A 24998-nucleotide genomic window follows, 5' to 3' on the forward strand; every position below is an offset into this window, starting at 1 on the left:
TGACGGTGGGTTTGGGAAGCAGGCTCCACACATGGACACAATGCAGCATCCTCCACAGCAGGCTCTCCACTCTGCTCGTCCACCTGCCTGCATCTTGCAGTAGTTATGCTACCTCTCTAGTGTCTGTACACAGTTAAAAAAAAAGTCCAGGTCAGTAACAAAGTGACAGTATGCTATACTGATGCATATATATATATATATATATATATATATACACTGCACAAGTGGCTCAGGTAGTGCAGCTCATCCAGGATGGCACATCAATGCAGCTGTGGCAAGAAGGTTTGCTGTGTCTGTCAGCGTAGTGTCCAGAGCATGGAGGCGCTACCAGGAGACAGGCCAGTACACCAGGAGACGTGGAGGAGGCCGTAGGAGGGCAACAACCCAGCAGCAGGACCGCTGCCTCTGCCTTTGTGCAAGGAGGAACAGGAGGAGCACTGCCAGAGCCCTGCAAAATGACCTCCAGCAAGCCACAAATGTGCATGTGTCTACTCAATCAGAAACAGACTCCATGAGGGTGGTATGAGGGCCCGACGTCCACAGGTGGGGGTTGTGCTTACAGCCCAACACCGTGCAGGACGTTTGGCATTTGCCAGAGAACACCAAGATTGGCAAATTCGCCACTGGCGCCCTGTGCTCTTCACAGATGAAAGCAGGTTCTCACTGAGCACATGTGACAGAGTCTGGAGACGCCAAGGAGAACGTTCTGCTGCCTGCAACATCCTCCAGCATGACCGGTTTGGCAGTGGGTCAGTAATGGTGTGGGGTGGCATTTCTTTGGGGGGCCGCACAGCCCTCCATGTGCTCGCCAGAGGTAGTCTGACTGCCATTAGGTACCGAGATGAGATCCTCAGACCCCTTGTGAGACCATATGCTGGTGCGGTTGGCCCTGGGTTCCTCCTAATGCAAGACAATGCTAGACCTCATGTGGCTGGAGTGTGTCAGCAGTTCCTGCAAGACGAAAGCATTGATGCTATGGACTGGCCCGCCCGTTCCCCAGACCTGAATCCAATTGAGCACATCTGGGACATCATGTCTCGCTCCATCCTCCAACGCCACGTTGCACCACAGACTGTCCAGGAGTTGGCGGATGCTTTAGTCCAGGTCTGGGAGGAGATCCCTCAGGAGACCATCCGCCAGCTCATCAGGAGCATGCCCAGGCGTTGTAGGGAGGTCATACAGGCACGTGTAGGCCACACACACTACTGAGCCTCATTTTGACTTGTTTTAAGGACATTACATCAACGTTGTTTCAGCCTGTAGTGTGTTTTTCCACTTTAATTTTGAGGGTGACTCCAAATCCAGACCTCCATGGGTTAATAAATTTGATTTCCATTGATCATTTTTGTGTGATTTTGTTGTCAGCACATTCAACTATGTAAAGAACAAAGTATTTAATAAGAATATTTAATTCATTAACATCTAGGATGTGTTATTTTAGTGTTCCCTATATATTTAAAAAAATATGGAGCAACACCATATTATGCTCCTTGGGGGTAATTCCAAGTTGATCGCAGCAGGAAATTTTTTAGCAGTTGGGCAAAACCATGTGCACTGCAGGGGAGGCAGATATAACATTTGCAGAGAGAGGTAGATTTGGGTGGGTTATTTTGTTTCTGTGCAGGGTAAATACTGGCTGCTTTATTTTTACACTGCAATTTAGACTGCAGATTGAACTCACCACACCCAAATCTATCTCTCTCTGCACGTGTTATATCTGCCCCCCCTGCAGTGCACATGGTTTTGCCCAACTGCTAAAAAATTTCCTGCTGTGATCAACTTGGAATTACCCCCCTTGTACCATATTTAGGGGTTTATTTACTAAGCCTTGGATGGAGATAACGTACCAGCCAATAAGCTCTTGTCATTTTTCAAACCCAGCCTGTGACATGGCAGTTAGGAACTGATTGGCTGGTACTTTATCTCTATCCACTTATCTCCATCCAAGGGGCGATTTAAAAAGGGATGATTATCAGCTTTCGGGGGAAGGGTGGGAGTATTTCTGTTATAGGGCAGTTTGTGAGCTGTTCATATGCTGCTGTGGTGAAGGTGTATCGTCAGTGTCACTGGACACATGGCACCATTGCAAATAACCAACGTGGAAACGGCGGAGCACCACATGCCATTGATGTGAGAGGTGAACGTCGGCTACAAAGGTGCTTGAGGACTGACCAACACGCTACATTGGAGCAGCTCACCATTAAAATGAACCTGGGGACTACCAGATGTGTGTCTAAAATGTCAGTTCAGCCCGTCTAGCTGCTGTCCGTGCTGCACACGGTGGTTACAGTGGCAATTAGCTGGTGGTCATAGTAATGTGACTCGACTCTGTAAATGTACCATCCTTCTTAATAATAATAGTAATAATAATAATAACAATAAAAAACGAAGAGGTATATTTGCTAATTTGCGGCTTTTAAAAATTGCCACTTGTCGAGTCTGTCCATGGGATTTAAAATGCCAATAATATTAAATAAACAACATTTATTTTTTGTTTTCCTATAACTACCTTTTAAAATCCTTGCAAAAAAAACTGCTGCTTATTACATTTTACCCTATGTTATAACACATGTAACTGTGACAGGGAGGGTGGGCCCCTCTCAGCTCTGGGCCCCATAGCAGCTGCACCCCCGAATCTATGGAAACTATGCCCTGGCCTAAGGCTGTTACATTAAAAACTACGCCCTGGCCTAAGGCTGTTACATTAGTACTTTCTTTAGGTTGTATGTGTTACCTAATGCAAAATCAAATAAATGCACTTTCAGTTCTGCCTTCGCAAATTAAGGAATACATTTAAGTAAAATCAAAGAGTGAACACTCCATTTGCATTCTCACTGGATTACATTTTAACTGTGAAGAAACTTTATTTTCTTTCCACTTGATTGTGATAAATGTTTTCCTCTTCCTGTGTGGGCAAGACACGTTTAATCCACTTTGTGAAAACTTGACTTCACCTTTAGAGGAGAGGTAATCCAATGCCAATGGATTTCCCCTGATCGGATAACTTAACTGGCCCAATTTAGAATACTAAGGAAGAAGGCGGGGACAATAAAGGGCACCGACAATAACAAAGGTCAGCAGCGCCCTTAAATATATTCAATATCATTAGTAACAGAACAAGCAGATAAACCTGAAGGAGTCTGCCACCGTGTTTCCCCGATAATAAGACCTACCCCGATAATAAGACCTACCCTTATTTCTGCAGAACGGTCCAAAATAAGCCCTACCCCGAAAATAAGACCTAGCTAAATCCCCATTTTTTCCGGTCTCTGTGCTACACTACAATGCACCCAGCTCCCCCACCCCCAACCCCGCATGAACTGGATGCCGCTGTTAAAGATTTAACAGTGGCATCAAGTCACAGCTGCAGCACTCTCACAGTGAGCGTGCACCCTCCCCCCGTTTTCTGTGAATGATGCTGGCGTGCGTGCCAGCGCCATTTACAGCAGCGCCGTGGAGGAGAGTACAGAAAAAGAAGAAAGTGAAGACAAAAAAAAAAAAAACCGGTAAGTAAAGTATTGTAAAGCAGGACTGAGGGGCAGGAAATGGAGGCGCAGTTAGATTTTTTTGTTCACACTTACCTGTTTATTTAAGTTAAAATAAGACCTACCCCGAAAATAAGCACTATGGTGTTTTTTGGACCGAAAAAAAATAAATAAGACAATGTCTTATTACCTGGGAAACACGATGTAAGTAATAGTTAAAACAAATGAGTCAATGTCCCACACATTGTGATTACAATAAAAAAAAATAGGTAACCTATTAACAATATTAATCATTTACAAAAATGTTGCAGGGTACTTGCCAACATCAGAATGATTTCCGATTTCATCTGGCATCTACATAACCAGTGCTGAGGAGCTACAGTATGCTAGGAAAAATCGCAATTGAAAATGTTTCCCAATGAAAACTACTGTGAAATGTTCAGGCTCTTAAATGACATGATAGATTGTCTCATATAAGGTGTGATACAAGATGAAAACACTTTACATTGTATAATGATGATAATAGTCACTTCAAAACATTGAGAAATATTTGAAGCTGACGGAATGACCCTCAGTTCAAGTTCCTGTGTATAGAATTGGAACAAGTTATTATAAACCTGTGAAATTGCATGACTTGTGGGTTACGGTGATCACAGTGCTTGGATGAGATAACATAGCAAGCCACTCGTGCACATATTTCCAGATAAAGAATACAAAAAAGAAAACATGTACAGTATCTGAATACTGTTGATAGCAGCTAAGATTATGATAAAATATTTGTCTTTAACATTTATATAGAGTACATATAGAGCCTTTGTCAGAGTTCCTTTATATACAAATCCGTCTGCACACGGATCTTGTGATTTTTTAGCAAACTGTGCATGTGTTAGAGCCTGCCTACACAACTAACAGCAATTACATGTGATTTGTAATTGTATGGGTCTCGGTTACATCTCCACTTGTGACTGAGTGGGTGTAATTAGGTGTTTGCATACCTGATAAGTGTGTATGGGCATGTCATGGGCACATATCTGGAATTGCGGGCAATATAGAGGGGAGCATGTACTTCAGGCTGATATCTTGCACCAAGGACAGGGATACTGCAAATGTGCGCTGACACCGCTGACCGTTACTGTTACAGGCGGAAGGATGGGAGCAGTGCGGCCAGATAGATAGATAGACTCTGAATACAGGTGGACATCTGCATTTATTTGTGAGTATGGAAAAGGGAATGCAATTAGTATCACTTTATGTTCTGAAACAAGCCTGTATACAATTTGTGCCGTGTGTACTGAGATAAGACTACCTCAAGCAGAAAAATGACTAGACACAATTCCAGTAACAATTTTTCCCCTTGGAATATGAACAAAAGTGCAACCATTGTCTAAGGAGATCTCCCGCCCTTATTCAAACCGGCAGAATCCTTCAGCCACCATTTATTCATTTAAGCTTAGGGCCATTGACCAATGTCTCAGCTACCCCATCTCTATATTTTCTACTGACCAAAGAGTCTGCAGAATATTCCCAGTGAGCGGGGCTGATCCTGTGTTTTTTGGATCTCAGTTATTCACCAATTGTCCAAGTAGCTGGAAAACTGACACTGTGCTTTGCATTTATTTAAACATAAAACAAAATAAAAATATGGAATATAAACAGGGAAGACAGACAGATACAGACACTCAAATGTCTTCGTGATATTTTCTTCTAACCCTTTTTATTTAACTTAATAAAGAGTAAATTGATGGTTAGAGGTAGGTTTATTGTTTTTCATTTCTCCTTGAACGAGATATCACTAGTATAGTTTTTATTTCAGACAGATAGTAGACAACAACAGTCAGTAATATACAAAATGTAGACAGAAAAGGTCAATCACAAAACTGCAAAAATCTGCAGAAGAAATGTGCCTAATTGACAAACATAGTTGGATAGTTGGACGTATATAGTTGGACAGTTGGACGTACATAGTTGGACAGTTGGACGTACATAGTTGGACAGTTGAACGTACATAGTTGGACAGTTAGACGTACATGGTTGGACAGTTGGACGTACATAGTTGGACAGTTGGACGTACATAGTTGGTCGTACATAGTTGGACAGTTGGACGTACATAGTTGGACAGTTGAACGTACTTAGTTGGACAGTTGAACGTACATAGTTGGACAGTTGGACGTACATAGTTGGTCGTACATAGTTGGACAGTTGGATGTACATAGTTGGACAGTTGGACGTGCATAGTTGGACAGTTGAACGTACTTAGTTGGACAGTTGAACGTACTTAGTTGGACAGTTGAACGTACTTAGTTGGACATGAATTCTCTGCATTCATGAAGAAGATCCATGCAGCTGTAAGATAATTTGTAATTCACCACACCTTTCAGTCTCATCTATGAGTTATATATATAAAATACATCATGAAAGTAACTTGGAGACATTGGTGTTGTCTTTTCTTCATGTGTAAGAATGATGAATTTTACTCTTTGCATTACATTAGTACAATGCCTGCGAATGCTAATTTGTATATAAAATGCACCTGGATGGGGACAAAAATATAACATTTCATGTAGTATAAACCAAGGATGTGCAAAAAAACCAAACAAACCCCAACCGTTTTGTTTTCGTGGGGATAAGGAGAATGTGATGCTACCTGATGGACTGGTAAAATGTTCACTCTCTACCCCTTAACATTCATAAAAAAATATAATTTTGTGCAATGCAAAATCTCATATTTTGGTGAAAATTAAGAACATTATTGTGCCTAGCCCAGATTCAGTAAGGAACACAATATTCCTCCAGCTCCTTTTATCAAAACAATTATGCCTTACCCCCTGCTATTTGATGCTATGAACCCATGCATACAGGAAGCAGTTCCTCAGGAGGAGAACATGATGTAACAAGTGGGGAAGAAGTAGCTGCTGCACTGTTCATCTACATTTTATAAATGCTACAGCTACAGCTTTATAAATGACCACAGAGTGTACAGAGAGAAGCACAGATCGAGAAAGAGGGACAGGGATATTTAACTTCAAAGGTTACTTTAGATTAGTCACATCATAGTCCTACACCTCATAAAACTGATGTTATCTATACATATTATCAATACCCACAAGGTAAATAACATACGTTGTGTGCCATGCACCTTAGCGCTGTTACCAGATCTGAGTACACACATCAATACCAGGCCTTCAGTTAAAGCCCACAAACCATATAAGTGGCGAGGATTTGCTGTTTTGCTACAAATCAGGTAGCTCTTTTAAAAATAGAAATAATCATGTGCCAGGCAAACATAAATGGTAGGTGGTGTGAGTGGAGTTATGTTGTTTCACAGTAATTGCATCATTAAAGACACCTTAGGTGTCATACCAAAACTACAAAATACTATACAATTTGCTGTGTATTGCACTGGTGCCAAATGGGATCCATAATGAGCCCATTTTCTTAGGCAATTTATAAACCCTCTAGGTAAATCTAGGGTTCTAATATGTTTTGTGATGTTTGCCCAATGTTCGAAGTGCCATGCCCCTTAGCAGTGCCGCTTGAATCCAGAGCATGTGACAGGCAAGTTCCAGGGATGAAAACATAAGTTCTCCTAACTCAGGGAAGGGAACCTTAAGTCAAGATTTCTTTTCAGGCCGTTCCGATATGTCCATCCTTTTACCATCATTCTGAATCATATAGACAATGTGTTTCAAGTCCAAACTGCGAGTCAACACCTCCAGGAGTAGCTCATCTTTCTGCACACCTTCCATAAACTCTTCCAGTGATAATTCACCTAGGATAAAGGACACACAAATAGTGTGAGACTCACAGTAGGCAGCCATGCATGTAGGTAGTTATATTGGTGTGAGGCTCATCATGAGCAGCAATGCATGCAGGTAGTTATATTGGTGTGAGGCTCATCATGGGCAGTATTGCATGTAGGTAGTTATATTGGGGTGAGGCGCATCATGGGCAGCCATGCATGTAGGTAGTTATATTGGTGTGAGGCTCATCATTGTCAGCCATGCATGTAGGTAGTTATAGTGGTATGAGGCTCATCATGGGCAGCCATGTATGTAGGTATTTATATTGGTATGAGGCTCATCATGGGCAGCCATGCATGTAGGTAGTTATATTGGTATGAGGCTCATCATGGGCAGCCATGTATGTAGGTAGTTATATTGGTATGAGGCTCATCATGGGCAGCCATGCATGTAGGTATGTAGTTATATTGGTGTGAGGCTCATCATGGGCAGCCATGCATGTAGGTAGTTATATTGGTGTGAGGCTCATCATTGGCAGCCATGCATGTGGGTAGTTATAGTGGTATGAGGCTCATCATGGGCAGCCATGTATGTAGGCAGTTATATTGGTATGAGGCTCATCATGGGTAGCCAAGCATGTAGGTAGTTATAGTGGTATGAGGCTCACAGTGGACAGCCATGCATGCAGGTAGTTATATTAGACAAAGTACACAAAGGAAAAGCTGCTGGATATCTTCCTGTTTGCTGGGGCCTATAATTGCAGTCTGCAGGTCAGTGGTGATTTTATACCTTAGTATACCAACATGTCTGATACTCTGATCTAACTCAATGGGCTTCGGTGTGAAGGATAACGCCAGCAAAAGCTAGCATCACCCTATAGAAGCCTATGGGCTTCTTTGTGCATCAGTGCTGTCAGAGGGATCCAATCGGATCTCTCCCAGTATCCCCCGAAGGCACCACGTCCTTTTTGTGCATGTGCAGATGGACTCCTAGGTCATAAACCCAGAAGTGCAGGGACAGACGGCAATCACAAAGTGCAGCTCTAACTCTTTGCGATACTAATTGCATATGTTAGTACATATGCAATTAGTATCGGCGTGATAAGTGGTGGGATGTACCGTGCAAGGTTGGTACATGTCGCCCATTGTATGTAATTACAATATTCTATACATTGTAGCACTTTGTTGTTCCTTACTATTCCTTGAGAGGGCACTCTCCAACAACACACTACTACTACTACTACAACAACAACAACAACAACTCTTGTGTAAGGACTGGAATAGAAATGCAGAAATACCGTTCAAGTAATTTCCTTATTATGTAAGCTATGCTTTTTGTATACAAAAATCCAGCAGTATTTACTATGGAATATAGCAGAAAATAAAGGCTAGAGCCACATCGAAGAAAATGAGTATGTGCTTGGCTGGGACATTCACTTTGCAGAAGCATAAGCAATTATTTGGCCCGATTCAGACCTGATAATTGTTTTGCGAATTCGCACAATGGGCAATTATCGAAAGACTGTGCATACATAGGCACCACAATGTGCAGGCATATCGCGACAGAATGGTGCGAAAATTTCAATTGCAAGGCGTTCTTAAGGTGATTGACAAGAAGAGGACGTTTGGGGGTGGTAACTGGACATTTTCAGGGAGTGTCAGGAAAAACGCAGGAGTTCCCAAGTGTTTTCAGGACGGGTGTGTGACGTCAGATCCAGCCCCGATCACCCTGTTTGTATCGCACTGTAGAAGTAGGTCTTGGGCTACGCACAGACGGCACAGACTGGAAAAATCATTAGATGGTGAGTGAGGTGCAAACGGATTTCTGGCGGAATTTTCACACAGCGTACACATGCATTTGCACACTTGCACAGGGCGGGTTTTCACTCTCCCTGGGTGGCGACTATCTGATTGCAGACCTCTGCAAATTTGCAGCACAGCGATCAGGTCTGAATCGGGCCCACTGTTAGGAAGCTCTGGTAAGTTGGAGTTAAACAATGTTAATAAAATTGTTATTTATCAGCAAAAAACCCTGATAAATAATAAATAGACCCCTTTGTCCTTAATAGTAGCATTGAGACCTCTAGTGGATTTATTTGGCAGGTGCAAGGGATGGAAATGTTTATTGCATACTAAAGCAGCCCACCCAAGTTAATCCTGTATACATGGTACCAAGGGGGTGATTCAGACCTGATCGTGGGGCTGTTAATTTCGCTGTCCTGCGTTTAGATAATTTCCGCCCCCAGGGGGAGTGTTAATTCGCCATGCAAGTGTGCGATCCAAAATCCACTTTGTGCAGTCTCTGTGCAACCCAAAACTTACTCCTACAGTGCGATCACATCAGGCTGATCGGGATTGGAGCTGATGTCAGACACCCTCCATGAAAATGCTTGGGCACGCCTGCGTTTTTCCGGACACTCCCAGAAAACGGTCAGTTACCACCCACAAATGGCCTCTTCCTGTCAATCACCTTGCGAACGCCCGTGCGATCAGGATTTTTTCACCATTCTGTTGCTGACCGGCGATGCCCGTTGTTGCTATCTGATGCATGGGCGCATTGCGGTGTATATGCATGCGCAGTTATGACCTGATCGCCCGCACAGCAGCGATCAGGTCTGAATCACGCCCCGTTTGTTACCAGATATCAAGCGGTCTCAGGAACTATCATTCGGCATGTTGTGCCCGCTTTGCATGGTATTACTTCTGTATTTTGTTATTGTGTTTCATGTTTCACCTTTATACAGCATTATTAATGTCATATGTAACCTGTTTCCCACTACTGCCACAAATACTGTAAATAACAATAACAAAAATACTTTATTTAAGTGCACGACATGAAAAAGGTGGAAATTTACTCACCATCCCCATTGATGTCAATTTTGTGAAAAACCATATCTGTGAATTCCTCTGCCGTCATCTCATCATTACATCTGTTAATAGCCCTAATTGCCTGGATAGAAAGACAACATAGCGTTAGTTAGTGAATGTCTATACAGCATAATGCACTCCCTAACGTGGATTATATAGAAGAGGTGGATTATAAAGAGGGAACAGTGGCACAAACCAGTGATTTATTACCAGTTATGAATATAACACATACAGATTCTGCATAAGGTATATGTACTAAGCCTTGGAGAGAGATAAAGTGAACAGAGATAAAGTACCAGCCAATCAGCTCCTAACTGCCATGTTATACAGTAGGCTGGATTTGCAATATGACAGGTAGCATACCTCCCAACTGTACCGATTGCCGTGGTACTGCCCTGTTATCCCACCCGAGGTCCACAGTGTCCCGTGGTGTGTATATGTGTGTGTGGGGCAGTTGAGAGGCACCTGTCACTAATTAAGTTGCTGCTCTGTAGTGGTGAATAGACGCTGTGCGCATGCGCACAGCGTCTTTTCACTGGAGGCAGAGAAGCTGGGGCATGGCCAGCAACTCACAGAGCGCTGCCCATGCCCCCACAATGACAAATATGGGAGGCGTGGCTTGCGATAGCGGTATTCCCGCTAAGCCTACGCATGTCCTCTTTCCCCGAGACCATGCCGCAGGAGTCCCGAATCCAGTATTTCAATTGTTGGGAGGTATGAGTTAGGAGCTGGTTGGTTGATACTTTATCTCTCCCCATTTTATCTTTCTCTTATATCTACAATAACAGGATCAGTATGGGTTCCGTATGTTTTGTTGACATACGTAATGTCAACATGAGAATGTCAACATGTTCTTAATGTCAACATTCAGCACACTGACATGCTGTGAATGTCAACAAAACAGTGGGTCCCGGCATTATTTCACCCAAATAACACACGGTGCGGGCGCAAACGCAAAAGGGACGTGGCTTCATAAGGTAGGATAGGCCTTTATTGGAGGGGTGGGGGGGGGGCTAAGCATTCCGACCCCTGTTTTCGTCACTTCAGGAGATGCGGCCTGTTCCCGGAAACTGGCATGCGTGCTGTGCTGGCTTCTACAGGGTGACAGAAGCCGGGTTGCTGCACGTAATGTCACTGAGCAGGAGCCGTCGGCGGGTGACACCCCCCCCCCCCCCCCCCACACCACTCTTGTGATGGGTCCCGGTACTGTGGCAATTGCTTCCCTCTGTTAAACTCTAATGGGCCCTACAGACATGCCGATCCGCCACCGAGGTGCCCGACGGGCGATACGGCCGACGGGCGACCCGGCGGTGGGGGGGGGCAGTGACGGGGGAAGTGAAGTTTCTTCACTCCCCCCGTCACGCGGCTCCATTGAAGTGCAGGCAAATATGGACGAGGTCGTCCATATTGGCCTGCATGCACAGCCGACGGGGGACCAGCGATGAACGAGCGCGAGGCCGCGCATCGTTCATCGCTGGAGCGTCCACACTGAAAGATATGAACGAGTTCTCGTTCATTTATGTACGAGATTGTTCATATCTTTCAAACAAATCGGCCAGTGTGTAGGGCCTATTACAGTGCAGCAGTGTCTTCTGGTTCTGACAGCGTCATGTGATATGGATTTCCAGAACGCTAATCCCAATCCCTAATCCTTATTTTATTCCTAACCCAGACTGTAACCCTAACCTTTGCCCCACTGCATAACCCTAACCCTGCCCGCAGGCATTTCACCTGTGACAATATCAAATGTCAACACTGTAAACATGTCAACATTCTGCAGATGTCAACATGTTCCATGTCAACATTTCATAAATGTCGATATCATAATTGTCAGTCTGTCATTCTGGTGTTGACATTATGATTGTCACATGGTGACTGCCCCCGATCAGTAGGTGTAAACACATATTGTACTCTTGTGTTGAACTTGACACCCAAAAGGAAGCTGCAGGTGTTAATTAAAAAGTGAATAAACCTTATGATACATGGTTAAATGTTTATATAGTTATCTGGTACAATAAATGTAAACCCTGAGAATGATATCACTTTTGTTAATTGATTGATGACTCACATTATTTCCACATTGAGCTACTGTATGTTGCTGCCAAACGTCTCCCACAAATAAGGGTGTGTGACCTATGAAACTGTGAATGAGTGGTAACTACAGTGCTACTAATTTGCCAGAAATAGAGTCTTGTAGGACATTAGCTGACGCCACAGCAATGTGGTTTACAGCACTATACTGTAGCTAACAAATAATCTGCAAATTGATACAAAATGTGTGAAAAATGAAACAGAGATACTGTAACCTTAAAAATGTTCAGCTTCATGTGAATGACATTTACTTGGAACTGCTTGTAATAATTTCCTCAGTTGAGAACTTGGCCAAGTCTAGTACTTGGGGCAGGGGCGCTGTAAGAGAGGAGGAGGGCTGTGTTTAGCCTCCTCCGTTCTGACCCCCTCCTCTCCACTGGGAGTGCTGTACTGCGAATGCGCAGATCTCCGCGAAAATGCCACGGCAGCCATTTTCCCAGTGATTTCTCTACTGCGCAAGTGCAGAATGCCGCCATTTTCACAGGGTTTTAACAGCGCCGGTGACATTGATGCCTGACTACGGAGGGGTGAGTATTACAATAATGGGTGCAGCGTGGGACCCCCCCCCCTGAACTCAGGGGCCTGTGTGCACTGCACACACTGCACCCATTAAAGATACACCAGTGACTTGGGACCTTATTCAGGTTTGTTAGTAAACCAAAAAAGCACACTAATGGGCAAAACCATGTGCACTGCAGGTGGGGCATATATAACATGTGCAGAGAGAGTTAGATTTGGGTGGGGTGTGTTGAAACTGAAATCTAAACTACAGTGTAAAAATAAAACAGCCAGTGTTTACCCTGCACAGAAACAATATAACCCACCCAAATCTAAATCTGTCTGCACATGTTACAACTGCCCCCCGTCCCCTTACAGTGCAAATGGTTTTGCCCATTAGTGGGCTGAATAACCCCCAAGATGCAGTGTGTTATATAGCAATGGTTTTACAATGTTCTGTGAGAAAAGTCTGAACATTAACTATGGCAGTGTGGTTTCCTTGAATCACGGCACCCTATAGCATCAGCATTTTTTTTAAATCACACCTTAGGTCAGTTTCTTATCAAGAAATTCAGAAAAATGACAGTATATTAAGTATATTGTACTTATCTGTCATCCTTAGGTTCAGTTATGTAGTGGCAGACAGGGTAATGCTTCTGCTTGTCCACACATTTTATGCTTGTCAGTCACTATCACTGGTTTTACCTATCACATTGACCATAAATAATTTAATTTGGTCCTGGACCCCCAACCCATGGCACCCCTGCAGGTACCCGGACGCTCTTCAGGGTGATACGGCAACCAGTTTGGGAAACATTGAACTACGGTAGAGCACAATGGTGGCTTCCACAGCAGATAGCCCACACATCATTGGACCACATGGCAGTCACATGTGCTACTACAGTGACAGTTACACTGCTAATAAAGGAGGACAATACAGATAACATTTATCAAAATTCCTCACCTTGATTATATTGAGAAGTTCACCTCTGTCAATACATCCATTTCCATCAACATCATAGAGTTTAAAGTACCACCTCAGCTTCTGCTCCACTTTGCCCTTCAGGACTAAGCTCAGGGCTGCCACATATTCCATAAAATCCATATAACCATCCTGAAAAACAGACATGTTCATGATTATATGGACATTTCACTTCATCATGAGGCTGGTGCATGAATATTTGTTCATGGAGAGAAAGAAAAATGTAACTGCATCAATCATCTGTGTTTTGCAACACATAAAATAAATCAGAGAAAATAAATTGCAGAAATATCTATATGCTTTACACCTAAATATACTTTACCATGGTGCTACTACTAGCATAGCTGTTTTAACCAGGACTATGTGCCTAAAACCAGGGCTGTATGAAGTTATGGTAGAGAGAATGTGATCAGATGCTGCAATCGCAGAGATTGTGACTTCTGATTGGTCCTCTGTCTCACAGTACCTCTTCATAGCCATATTAAAGAGGTGAATTTAAAATATTGGTCAGGTAATGCAACCTCAAGTGTTTTTTTCTTTTCTTATTTTACATACTTTCTTTTTCTTTTATTAATCTGTGCTGACAGCACACCCAATGCCACTTGTCACTCACAACATTTTACCTAGGGAACAATATTTGTGTACACCTTTATTGCCAGTATGTTATGTATCCTAGCTGTTATATCACTTCAAGGCCTTAACTGTGTATTTCCTCCTAGAACTCATGGTGACGTTATGTTAAAAGTATGTAACAAAATTTATAGCAACCTTAAATAGTTTCAGTAAAATAAGATTTTTTCTTCCATAACTGAAGCTTCCTTTCTATCACCCCCCTTCCCCCACAAAATAAATAAATAAATAAATAAATAAATAAATAACAAATAATAATAATAATAATAATAATAATAATAATAATAATAATAATAGTAATAATAAAAAATAAATAAATAAATAACAATCTTAAATAAAAATATGATATTAAGTTTGGCAGATTTGAGCAAGTTGAAATGCTCCTGCCTTACACTGAGCAGGAATAACTTTGTTTCTCCCGCCCAGATGACATGATACATGTATCAGTAGGTAGAAGACAGGGAGCCGTGGCTGCTGTTTTACCCATATCTATACTGTAATCTGTCATTCTGCAAATCCAGTAGGCATTGCTCTTCAATACAATACAATGTACTGTAATAAAACTGTTTCATTAAAATATGAATTTATTGAGTAGAATATCTTATGAATGCGATGTTGGAAGCTCAGGGAACGTTTAAAGATACATCCTCTATGTTGTTTGTGCCGATGATACCATGTATCTTTTCATGTGGGTTGCTGAAAATGCCTATTGTACATTGTCATGTATAATTCTATCTCTCATGTCACATAGGCTTTGAAAGTCATTTTCTCCATCCTATCCTCAAATCTTCCCTATTGATCATGTTGAAGGATAATCTTTGATATTATGTACATTGCTTTCAACATTGGGAGTTTATGAATTGGAATGGGGTGTTGTGGCCACACACTGGCTGCCTTATTGTGTCATGGTGGGTGTGCCCACACAATCAATATCCATGTCCCCCATGGGTATTTCTTGCATAAAAACACCTTTTATTACTATGCAGCAGGGCACATGCCTCTTATATATCAGGATAAATGATGGTGGGTGAGTCAACTCCTGCTGGGACTCTGCGGCCGCCCCGCTTTGGATTGGTGGGATCTGTGCTACATAGGAGAAAACTGGGAGTGTCTTGGGAAGTCATAACAAGAGTTATCAGGGATGTCAGTTCTCTGTGGCATGACTTGTTGGTGGAGGCTGAGGATCTATATAACAAAGAACGTTGTTAGCTCTATCAGGACTAAAAAAAACTCTTAATTTCTTATGTCATTTTGTGAAAAAAATACTCCGTGATTCTTTGATTATCCTGCTGATGTCTGAGATAATAAAAGACTGTCTGTCAGAGAGAACCATTGCTTCGTTACTACGCAGACATTCCATAATTGCACTAGAAATTACCATTGACCATTACAACATTTCACAAGACTCCAAATTTGGTTGGAAAATTAAAAATAAAACATCACGTCTATCCATAAAATACTCCCAGAAATTGTATCTATTCATTCCTGTCCAGGAAAAGGGAAAGCTGATTAACTTCTTAAGCCCTTTAATCATGACCACCAAATTATTGTTCATGCTTTACTCATGTTGTCATGTTAGTAAAAGCCTGAAGACAGGTACGAGAATATGACAATTTGATTCCAAAGACTCCTATACCTGTTAGCATTTACTTTTGAGGTCTGGAGCATTTTCTCTGTGCTGATGTTTTTTCAACTCAATTTATCCATTCACTTGTGTGTACTGCAAGTGAATACACTAGTGTGAAAGGGGTGTCCTGTATTAACCCCCTTGACTGAAAGTACAATCTCTCAGTAACCTCTTAATGGGCCAGATGTACTAAGCCTTGAAAAGTGATAAATATCACAGTGATGAAGTACCAGCCAATTGGCTCCTAACTGTCATTTTTCAAACACAGCCAGTGACATGGTAGTTAGGAGCTGATTGGCTGGCAGTTTATCACTGTGAAATTTATCACTTTTCAGGCTTAGTACATCTCTCCCAATATGTGCTGGTATCACTGGTGTTTCTTATGCCACCAGTAGGTAATCAGTCTAAATCAGCATACTTTTTTATAGAAAAACTTCTTTTAGATAGTGATTTCTCATATATGAATTCTCATACATTCCGATACTGTATATTACATGATACAGAGCTGCATAGGTGGATTTGAAAAGTATGAGATCCAAGTAGGGTCGTAATTCTGAGTTGATAGCGTGAAAACCACTGTCATAGATGATGGTGCAGAAATTTGTACTTATTTAGACCTGAATACAGACGCTGCATTAAAACAAAGCGGCCGCATTCAGAGGGACTGTGCACGCGCAGACCCTTCACCATGCGATCGCATCCCGGAAGGATGTGATCACATGGTGATTGAAAGGCAACAGGCTTCCGGGGGTGGCAACACAGTGTTAGGGAAAAGGAGAGCAGGAAACGCAGGCATGTCATGGCCGTTTTTGGAGTGACGCGATAAAGTTGCCTGCGTCTCCTGCAAGTGGAAACATGTCGCCGGGCCGCCTGCATACACAGCATGGCTGCATAGGTAGAGGTCTACCTCTATTCAGTGTTATTGCAATTGTGGGGCAAAGCCACACGTGCTGGGCAACCTTGCCCTATGCTGGGCGACCCCCAGCATGTGAGTAGTATGGTCGCAGATTTTGCTGCGATCGCAAAATCTGCGACCAACTAATTTGCCCCCTTCTGAGTGATATTGACAAAAATATTGCACAGTGTGTATGCCACAAATGGCGGCCAATGCACGTTTCCGGGGGTCATTAGCGACCTCCTCTGTCGGCCGTACATGCAGGTCAACTTTGGCTATGTTGGCCAAACTGCACGTATCGGCCAGCCGCGCCGGGACGTCACCAAGCGATATCGTTTGTGGTATCTCTCAGTGTGCATGCACAATGACGGGTGGCCCGGGAGGTAAGGGAGCACACGGTGCAATATCGCTCATGGAGCGTATCGCACAGTGTGTACCCAGCTTTATTGTGTTTGTTATACAGATAAATAAGTAAATTTTTTAGTGGTAGCACATTTTTTAATTACCTGGGAATCACTTTCCCATATGTGCCCCAAAATGATTGAAGATATTTATTATCTAACCACACCTCCGTGCATTGGCCTTGCCCCCTCGGATTACCTGGACACCACTGTTGGCGCCCCTGCCTGTAACACTCAGATTGAGGGAACGAAATAGCATGTGCTACACACATTGGGTTATATTCATGAAGCAGTGAAAAGAGTGGAGAAGTGAGCCAGTGCAGCAGTTGCCCATGGCAACCAATCAGCATTGAAATAAAATTTATCAAGTGCATTATATAAAATTATATGTAGCAACTGATTGGTTGCCATGGGCAACTTCTCCACTGTCTTACTTCTCCACTCTTATTACTACTTTATGAATAGACCCCTATAGATCACGATCGCTGAGCAAGAAATTGCTCAGTGTGTACAGGTGTATATGAATCCGATATTCACTCTGTCGGACCGGAGCGTTTACTGGCTTGGCAGTACCCATGGGGCTGTGTGTACCAAGCTTCAGGTTCTATCCTTGCTGTACTGCTGGGACAATGGGGCCAATGCAATTGCAGGCAGCCGTGAGATGCTGTTGAGTTACAGTGACCGCTAGATTCAAAGTTGCTAAATCTTAAAAGGAAAAATCCACCTAGTTTAGTGTTGTAAACTATTGCTTTCAGTTTACAGTAGCATTGAAATTGCTGAAATCTCACAACTGCCTGCAACTTAACCGCTATTACATTTACCGCAATATCGCCTTGTGATCATTTGGCCTAATAATAAACTATGAGTATAGCTCCTATTTCTAATTTCTACAACATTTATTTAATTATGAACTCATTTTCCTGACTTTATATTGCTTTTCCTAAAATCCAAGTATAGTTATTTTTAAATTCAACGATTATTGTTGTTGCAAGATTAGATTAAAATCTGATGTGGAGCAAAGCAACTAATTACTGCAACATACTACGTTTCGCCAGTTCTCTTTCTCTTATGTAAAGAGCGTGCACAGCATTAGCATGGAACGCCATAATAATATGGGATCTGGTCAGGATCCCAGCTGTCGGGATCCCAGCAGTCAGAATACCAACGCCGGAATCCCGACACTATTAGACTGCGGGAGGGGGGATTAGGGTTAGGCTGCAGAGGGGGATGGGTCAGGTTTAGGCTGCGTAGGGGGAATAGGTTTAGGCACCAACGGGGAGGGTTAGGGTTAGGCTCCGGGGAGGATGAGGGGGGTGGTTAGGTTTAGGTGGCGGGGAGGGTGGGTAGGGGATGGCGGGAGGGGGGGGGAGTTATGTATACTGACTGCTGGTATTCCATCCACTGGTGAATTGAACCCAACCCAGTAGTTTGGGTGGTTACCAGAGTAGTGCTGTGACTTTGTGCAAGGGATAGGAAATCACAAACCCCACATGTACATCATACTTTTTCAAAGATGACAATGGAAAATAAAATAACAATTTTTTTTTATTTAAGGTACATTCTTCTCTTAACATATGGTGAAATATAATACTGTATTACCTTGGTAGGATGAAAACTATGTCACACTTAAGCACACATTAATATGTCTCTCCAGGAGGCTTCTTGCAGAATAATTTAGATTTATAACACTGCCCAACAAAAAAAGTTTTTTTGTTTGGTGCCTGGCATGCCCAGGTCGAGGCACATCCCCATCTAGGCGACCTTCAGTCTGAGCAGGACATCATTTGTCCTGGTTATCAGAAATTTTCTGGGCAACCACAAAGCTCAAAACTATGCTGAGCTAGTAAACAACATGCTCATTAATTTCAGAGACCTTGGATGCAATATGAGCATAAAAGTTAATTACTTACACAGCCACTTGGACACTTCTCAGAAAATTTGGGTGATATGAGCAAAGAGCAAGGTGAAAGATTTCACCAGGACATTAAAACAATGGAAGATCGCTACCAGGGAAGATGGGCTATACATATGATGGCAGATTACAGCTGGAACTTGCAAAGAGACTGTCCAAACAAAGGGCCTAATTCAGATCTGATCACTGGGCTGTGTTTTTTGCTGCCCTGTGATCAGATAGACGCCGCCTACAGGGGAAGTGTATTTTAGCTGTGCAAATGTGCGATCGCATGAGTAGCAGAGCTGCACAAAATGAGTTTATGCAGTCTCTGCGCAGCCCAGGACTTACTCTTCCAGTGCGATTAAATCCTGCTGATCAGGGCCGGAGCTGACGTCAGACACCCTCCCTGAAAACGCTTGTGCCCACCCGCGTTTTTCCGGACACTCCCTGAAAATGGTCAGTTACCACCCACAAATGGCCTCTTCCGGTCAATCACCTTGCGAACGCCCGTGCGAATGGATCCTTCGCATCATCCCGTCGCTGACCACTGATGCCTGTTGTAGCTGTCCAACGCGCCTGCGCATTGCGGCTCAGACGCATGCGCAGTTTGGATCTGACCGCCCGCTGTGAAAAAATGCACAGCAGCGACCAGATCTGAATTACCCCCATAGTCCATTCAAGAATGTCCCACAGAAGCTTCCTAAACTAATTTTCTTTTCATTTATAGTTTCATTTTATTATTTTGAAGAAAAAGTGTTATGTGAGTCACTATAGTGTTACTGTAATATTAGTATGTTTTATTGATATCATTAAAATATTCTAGATAATATTTTTACACTGCTTTTTAACGTTTTGTGTTTTATTATGTGAATCATAGGCCTAATATGAAATAGAGTATCAAAAATCAGACAGTGTTTATTTCTCAAAAATCAGAGCTGATAGGCGAAAATGAATGTTATATTTGAAATCAGCACACCAAATATACATAAAATCAGCTAAAAAATCCTCGGCACCAAAACGTTTTGTGTTTTATTATAGGAATCATAGGCCTAATATGAAATAGGGTAACACAAATCAGACGATGTTTATATCTCAAAAATTAAAGCTGATAGGAGAAAATGAATGTTATATTTGAAATCAGCACACCAAATATACATAAATCATCTCAAAAATCCTCGGCACCAAAACTGTGTGGGCTGTGTAATCTGTTGTATTTATAGACTTTATAATTTTAGGATTAAAAATTCCAAAATTTGTGTTGCATGATTAAAAAAAATATATGGTTATGGAAGTACTACTTATATTTGAAAGATGTATTCTGCTTAACATTTCCTAAAGTCAATGATATGGCTGTTCTTGCAACTAGCTAACATTGAAGACTGTAATGTCTGTTTAAAAATGTTGCTTAAAGGTTTCCATTATTCACAACATGTCTGTCAAAGGGGGATATGTACTAAAGGGGGGTACTCACGGGAGAGATGTGTGCTGAGCGATCTTAACACAGACCGCTCAGCACACATCTCTCACCCCGCTCAGCACAGCGCGATGTGCTGAGCGAGGGGGAAAGCCGACGGGGGGCCGCTCACTTCACACAACGGTGAAGTGAGCGACCCGCTAGATTGAGCCTGCATGCAGGCTCAATCTAGCATCGGCGATAGCGATGCGCGGGGCCGCGCATCGCTATCGCTGGAGGGCATACACACGGCAGATCCGTGCTTAAAATCTAAGCAATCAAGCAAGATTGCTTAGATTTTAAGCACGGATCTCTCCGTGTGTACCCCCCTTAAGTATTGGAGAGTGATAAAGCAGAGAGAGAAAAAGCACCAGCCAATCAGCTCCTACTGTAACTGCCATGTTACAGGCTGTGTTTGAAAAATGACGGTTAGGAGCTGATTGGTTGGCAATTTATACCTATCCACTTTATCTCTCTCCAAGGTTAAGTACATCTGCCACACAACAAGTATACAGTATGATAGCAACAACCATATCTGAGTCTTCTGCTGCCAATTTTAGTAAGTTATGGTTAACCAGTAGACTTATATTAAGGTAGGCAGATTTATTATCTATGATTTTTGTGTAGATGTTTATTTCAATAATTGCTCTTTTTGTGCCAAGCAAATATTTTGATATTTAGTATTTTATAATTAGGTCTAAGGTGGCACTATTTTTAGATGTACATATACACAGTGCTGTTTTCATGGCCATTTAGGCTGTTTTAGACACCTGAGATCTAGTCAGGACAGACAGTAAATGCAGTGTGATGGTAACTACTGCGCATGTGAGTGACATCTGATAAATACCACATGTATGCACATTTATACCTCACAAATAATATTTAATGCAAGTTTTGCAGACCAAGCAGTATGTTAGCACTCAGATGTTAGTTAAGGCAAATATGTAGTAATAAAGCTTAACGTGCAGTTTTTAATATGTGCATACTTTTACTACTTCTAAAAACATTATATACATTCTACTGATAAAAAATATTTACTTTGCTTTAAACTGTCCTTTTCCCTATAATTTGCTACCAGAGATGCAAACTGAGCTAATTACATGTTTGTTAGCAAACCAAAAAAGTTAGCAAGTCCACCCATATCTAACTCTCTCTGCACATGTTACATCTGCCCCACCTGCAGTGCAACATGGTTTTGCCCATTAGTGTGCTTTTTTTAATTATTTCTGAACAACTCTGAATAACCCCCTATGTCCCTTATGTTCCTATGTATATAATAGCATATTATTGTTTACTAGTTAAAAGCCTTTAATACCTGACTCACAATTTGCAAGTCAACACTGGACAAATCCTGCATGTACGCAACTTTTGTATCTTGCACATTAAGAATCATCTGTTGTTATATAAGACTTCTGAATTTCTTATATAAGTACAGTCACTTATGGCACCACGCAGCCAAAAAATTATCATCATTATAAGTTTATTATACATTACTAGACCCAATAAAATGTATTTACAACTTACCTTATTAAAGTCAAATGTGTCAAACATTTGTTCAATGTATTCGTTGGATGCTGGGCTAAGGTTCTTGAGACCAAAGAACTGCTTGAATTCATGCTGGGTCAGCTGTCCGGATGGACACTCGGTCATAAACTTTTTATACCACCGGTGGATTTCTGTGGCGCTTAGTTCCTCCACAGTCTTTCCATCCATGTTCCCCATATTTTCTTTGTCTGTGAAAGTCACTTAAAGGATTATGTGTAATTGTGTACACAGAGCTGCTCCACACAATATTTTTCCTGAAAGGCCTTCTTTTTAAAGAGAAACTTTTTGGAGAAAGAAACTATCTTGATCCGTATTTCTACAAGTAAGGTCCCAGAGGTCAAATGTTCCAGTGTGTGTGCTCTTCGAAAGTCTATGACTAAAGTCGTTCCCAGATTGACAAAGGTCACCTAAAGAAGCAGATAATTAAACAGCTGGCCAATCACAGAGCTTCTAGAGAAGCCCTCGTGTCTACACCGATGGGATTCCAAGAGTGGATAAGAAAAACAAAGAACAAAAAAAAACCTCCAAGGAAGTGCCTGCAATGATTAAGGCTAAATGAGATTAGAGAAGGTGTAGCAGCCACTGAAAAGAGCTGTAATCTTTTAATCGGGGATCTGGCTCTGACATTGTTAATGACCTATGAGTGCTCCAACAATAGCATCAAATAAAATTAGCAATGCTTATTTTTCTGCCTAGCAATTGTTATAATACAATTAGCCTTATTGGCTATCTGCAATAAGAATAGGTCCTATATGAAATTAAAAAGGTTATATAAGCTTGAATCAACTATCTCACCAAGAACCTAGTTAACCAGAATCCACTCTAAGGGGGAATCCAATTATCTGCGTGGGGAAAAGTCTGTGTTTCACGCCCCGAGATATTCAATTAAACAGACTTTTCCTCACAGCTTTTTGGATTCCCCCCATAGAGGTAAATTTACTATGCAGCACTTTTGGGCTTAAAGTGACCCTAATATTAAACACCTGTTTGTTTGTTTGTTTGTTTGTTTGTTTGTTTGTTTGTTTTGGGGGGGACACCAGCAAATATGAATGAAGGAGGCAGAGCTGTAACTAGACTTTTTGGTGCCCTGTACCAGAAAGAGAAATGGCGCCCACCCCTCCTACCCCCCATTTTCCCAATAGGGACATAAGGTGCATGCCTCATGGGGAAGGGGCATGACAAGATTGATCCCAGAGAAAGCCCTTGCTGTGATGCCCCTTCCCACATTTTAGATATACACTGCAAGAAAATGTATTTGGACACAAATACTCCTTATACCACATTCATGCACTTAACTTGAGATCTTGTTGTTATTCAGTTACAATACCCTTTATTAAATAACAGATTTCAATATACTGAGGATTCCAGCCTATAACCTGTTAAATTCTAATCAGAAACCCTGCTCATTGAGCTATTTGATAATGCATAAAAACTATGAACATTATATGAAGCTACTGGTACTTTATAAAATTAATAATCAGCATTGCAATTGAGCAGATCTATGTAGTGTGGAGCCACACATCTAATCTCTTGCAGCCACACACTACATAGATCTGCTCAGCTGCAATGCTGATTATTTTTTCACAAAGTACAAGTTAACCTTCAAGTAGTTAGAATTCTCTAGCTTAGAATTATCTACCTTTCTATACAAGGGCATATAGCTCAATGAATAGAGTGCCTGACTGCAATGGGTTTGAGTCCTGGATATGTCAGCATCTTGAAATGTAATAAAGGACAGAGTGACTGAATAACAAAGAAATCTCAAGTTGAGTTCATGAATGTTGTATAGGTATTAGCAACAGAAGGGGTCAGGGTAGGAGACAGTGGCGGTCAGGAGATGCTGGGCTTCAAAAAGGGGGGAAGCTGAAAGTAATTAAAACAGATCATTGACAAGTGCTGCCAACAGCGCCCCCTACCCTGCAGCACTATGCGCTGTGCCCCCTCCGCACACACCTAGTTACGGCACTGGAAGGAGGGACTGCAGAAGATATCTTTGATATCTGCTGCAGTCCCTCCAATTCCAACAGTAGTAGGTTTCTTTGGGGCTGCAAAGCTGTCAGATTTATCTTTTGCATTCCGGGTGTTAGCCCTAACATCTCCAGATGGCAATTGACTGCTGTAACCTATGGGCTACAGATTCCAGAAAACACCAGAAGAGGGTTTCCCAGCAATGGCCGCTGCACATGTGTGGTTAGCAGACCATACAGGCCAGAACAGCTCTGGCTCCCTAAGCAGAAGTAAAATGATTGCTTTTGCAGCCATTTCACTTTGTTACACATTGCATGTCCCTGAATGTAATATTTAGTTTTATTTATTTATTTAGTATGTTGGGGGAATGTTAATTTCTAATTGCCGTAAATAGCAGTGATAAGAATTTCTATTTACCAGGTTTAAAGTCTGATAATTAGTAAATTAAATTACTTAATGTAGTAACAGTTTATGGTGACTATTTATTAAGGTCTGCATTTTTATTAACATTTGATTTAGCCACTACTTACAGCATTAACAGATTAATTAACATGCAATTTCTTATTATTGTCATGCTGGGACAATGCATCCTAAAGTAGTGGAGACTGTGATGATTTTCCCAAATCAAAAGCTCCTTCAGCGATTGCTTATGATAGTGGCGAGAAGGTGTTTGTACTGGCATGAGCATCCATTGAGCAGTCCATCTGTACACTGGCAGTACTGTAGTAGTCCATAGCCTATCAGGGTCAAGATTTTCATAATTTTTCACTCACACACACAACACTGACACAGCGCTACCACGCAGCTTCTGGAACACTTGCAGCCAATAGCATGTCCCTGTACAGACAACTTATCATGTCAGGAGAGGAGGCTTAGGAGCTTATTGCTACGGTGCACTGAGCCTCGCTCTAGGATAATAGAG

At 42.0% G+C, this 24998-nt stretch overlaps 1 protein-coding gene across 1 annotated transcript; it reads right to left on the reverse strand.

Annotated features, from left to right (window-relative positions):
* Positions 1 to 5875: 5875 nt before the first annotated feature.
* On the reverse strand, positions 5876 to 22285 carry GUCA1A (guanylate cyclase activator 1A). The gene is made up of 4 exons (XM_063957283.1): positions 22088 to 22285; positions 13646 to 13795; positions 10084 to 10174; positions 5876 to 7254 (listed from the first exon to the last, which is right to left on the reverse strand). Exons 1-4 carry the CDS (start codon positions 22283 to 22285, stop codon positions 7097 to 7099), a joined length of 597 nt encoding a protein of 198 aa, XP_063813353.1. The 3' UTR covers positions 5876 to 7096.
* Between the last annotated feature and the right edge of the window lie 2713 nt (positions 22286 to 24998).

Source organism: Pseudophryne corroboree, chromosome 2, assembly GCF_028390025.1.
Source record: "Pseudophryne corroboree isolate aPseCor3 chromosome 2, aPseCor3.hap2, whole genome shotgun sequence".
Classification (NCBI taxonomy): domain Eukaryota; kingdom Metazoa; phylum Chordata; class Amphibia; order Anura; family Myobatrachidae; genus Pseudophryne; species Pseudophryne corroboree.

Coding starts and splice junctions, on each gene's coding strand:
- GUCA1A (XM_063957283.1), bottom strand. CDS start 22,285: ATGGGGAACATGGATGGAAAGACTGTGGAGGAACTAAGCGCCACAGAA. Junction 10,175..13,645: donor AACTTCTCAATATAATCAAG/GTGAGGAATTTT, acceptor CTTTCTATCCAG/GCAATTAGGGCTATTAACAG. Junction 7,255..10,083: donor AATTGACATCAATGGGGATG/GTGAGTAAATTT, acceptor CCTTTATCCTAG/GTGAATTATCACTGGAAGAG.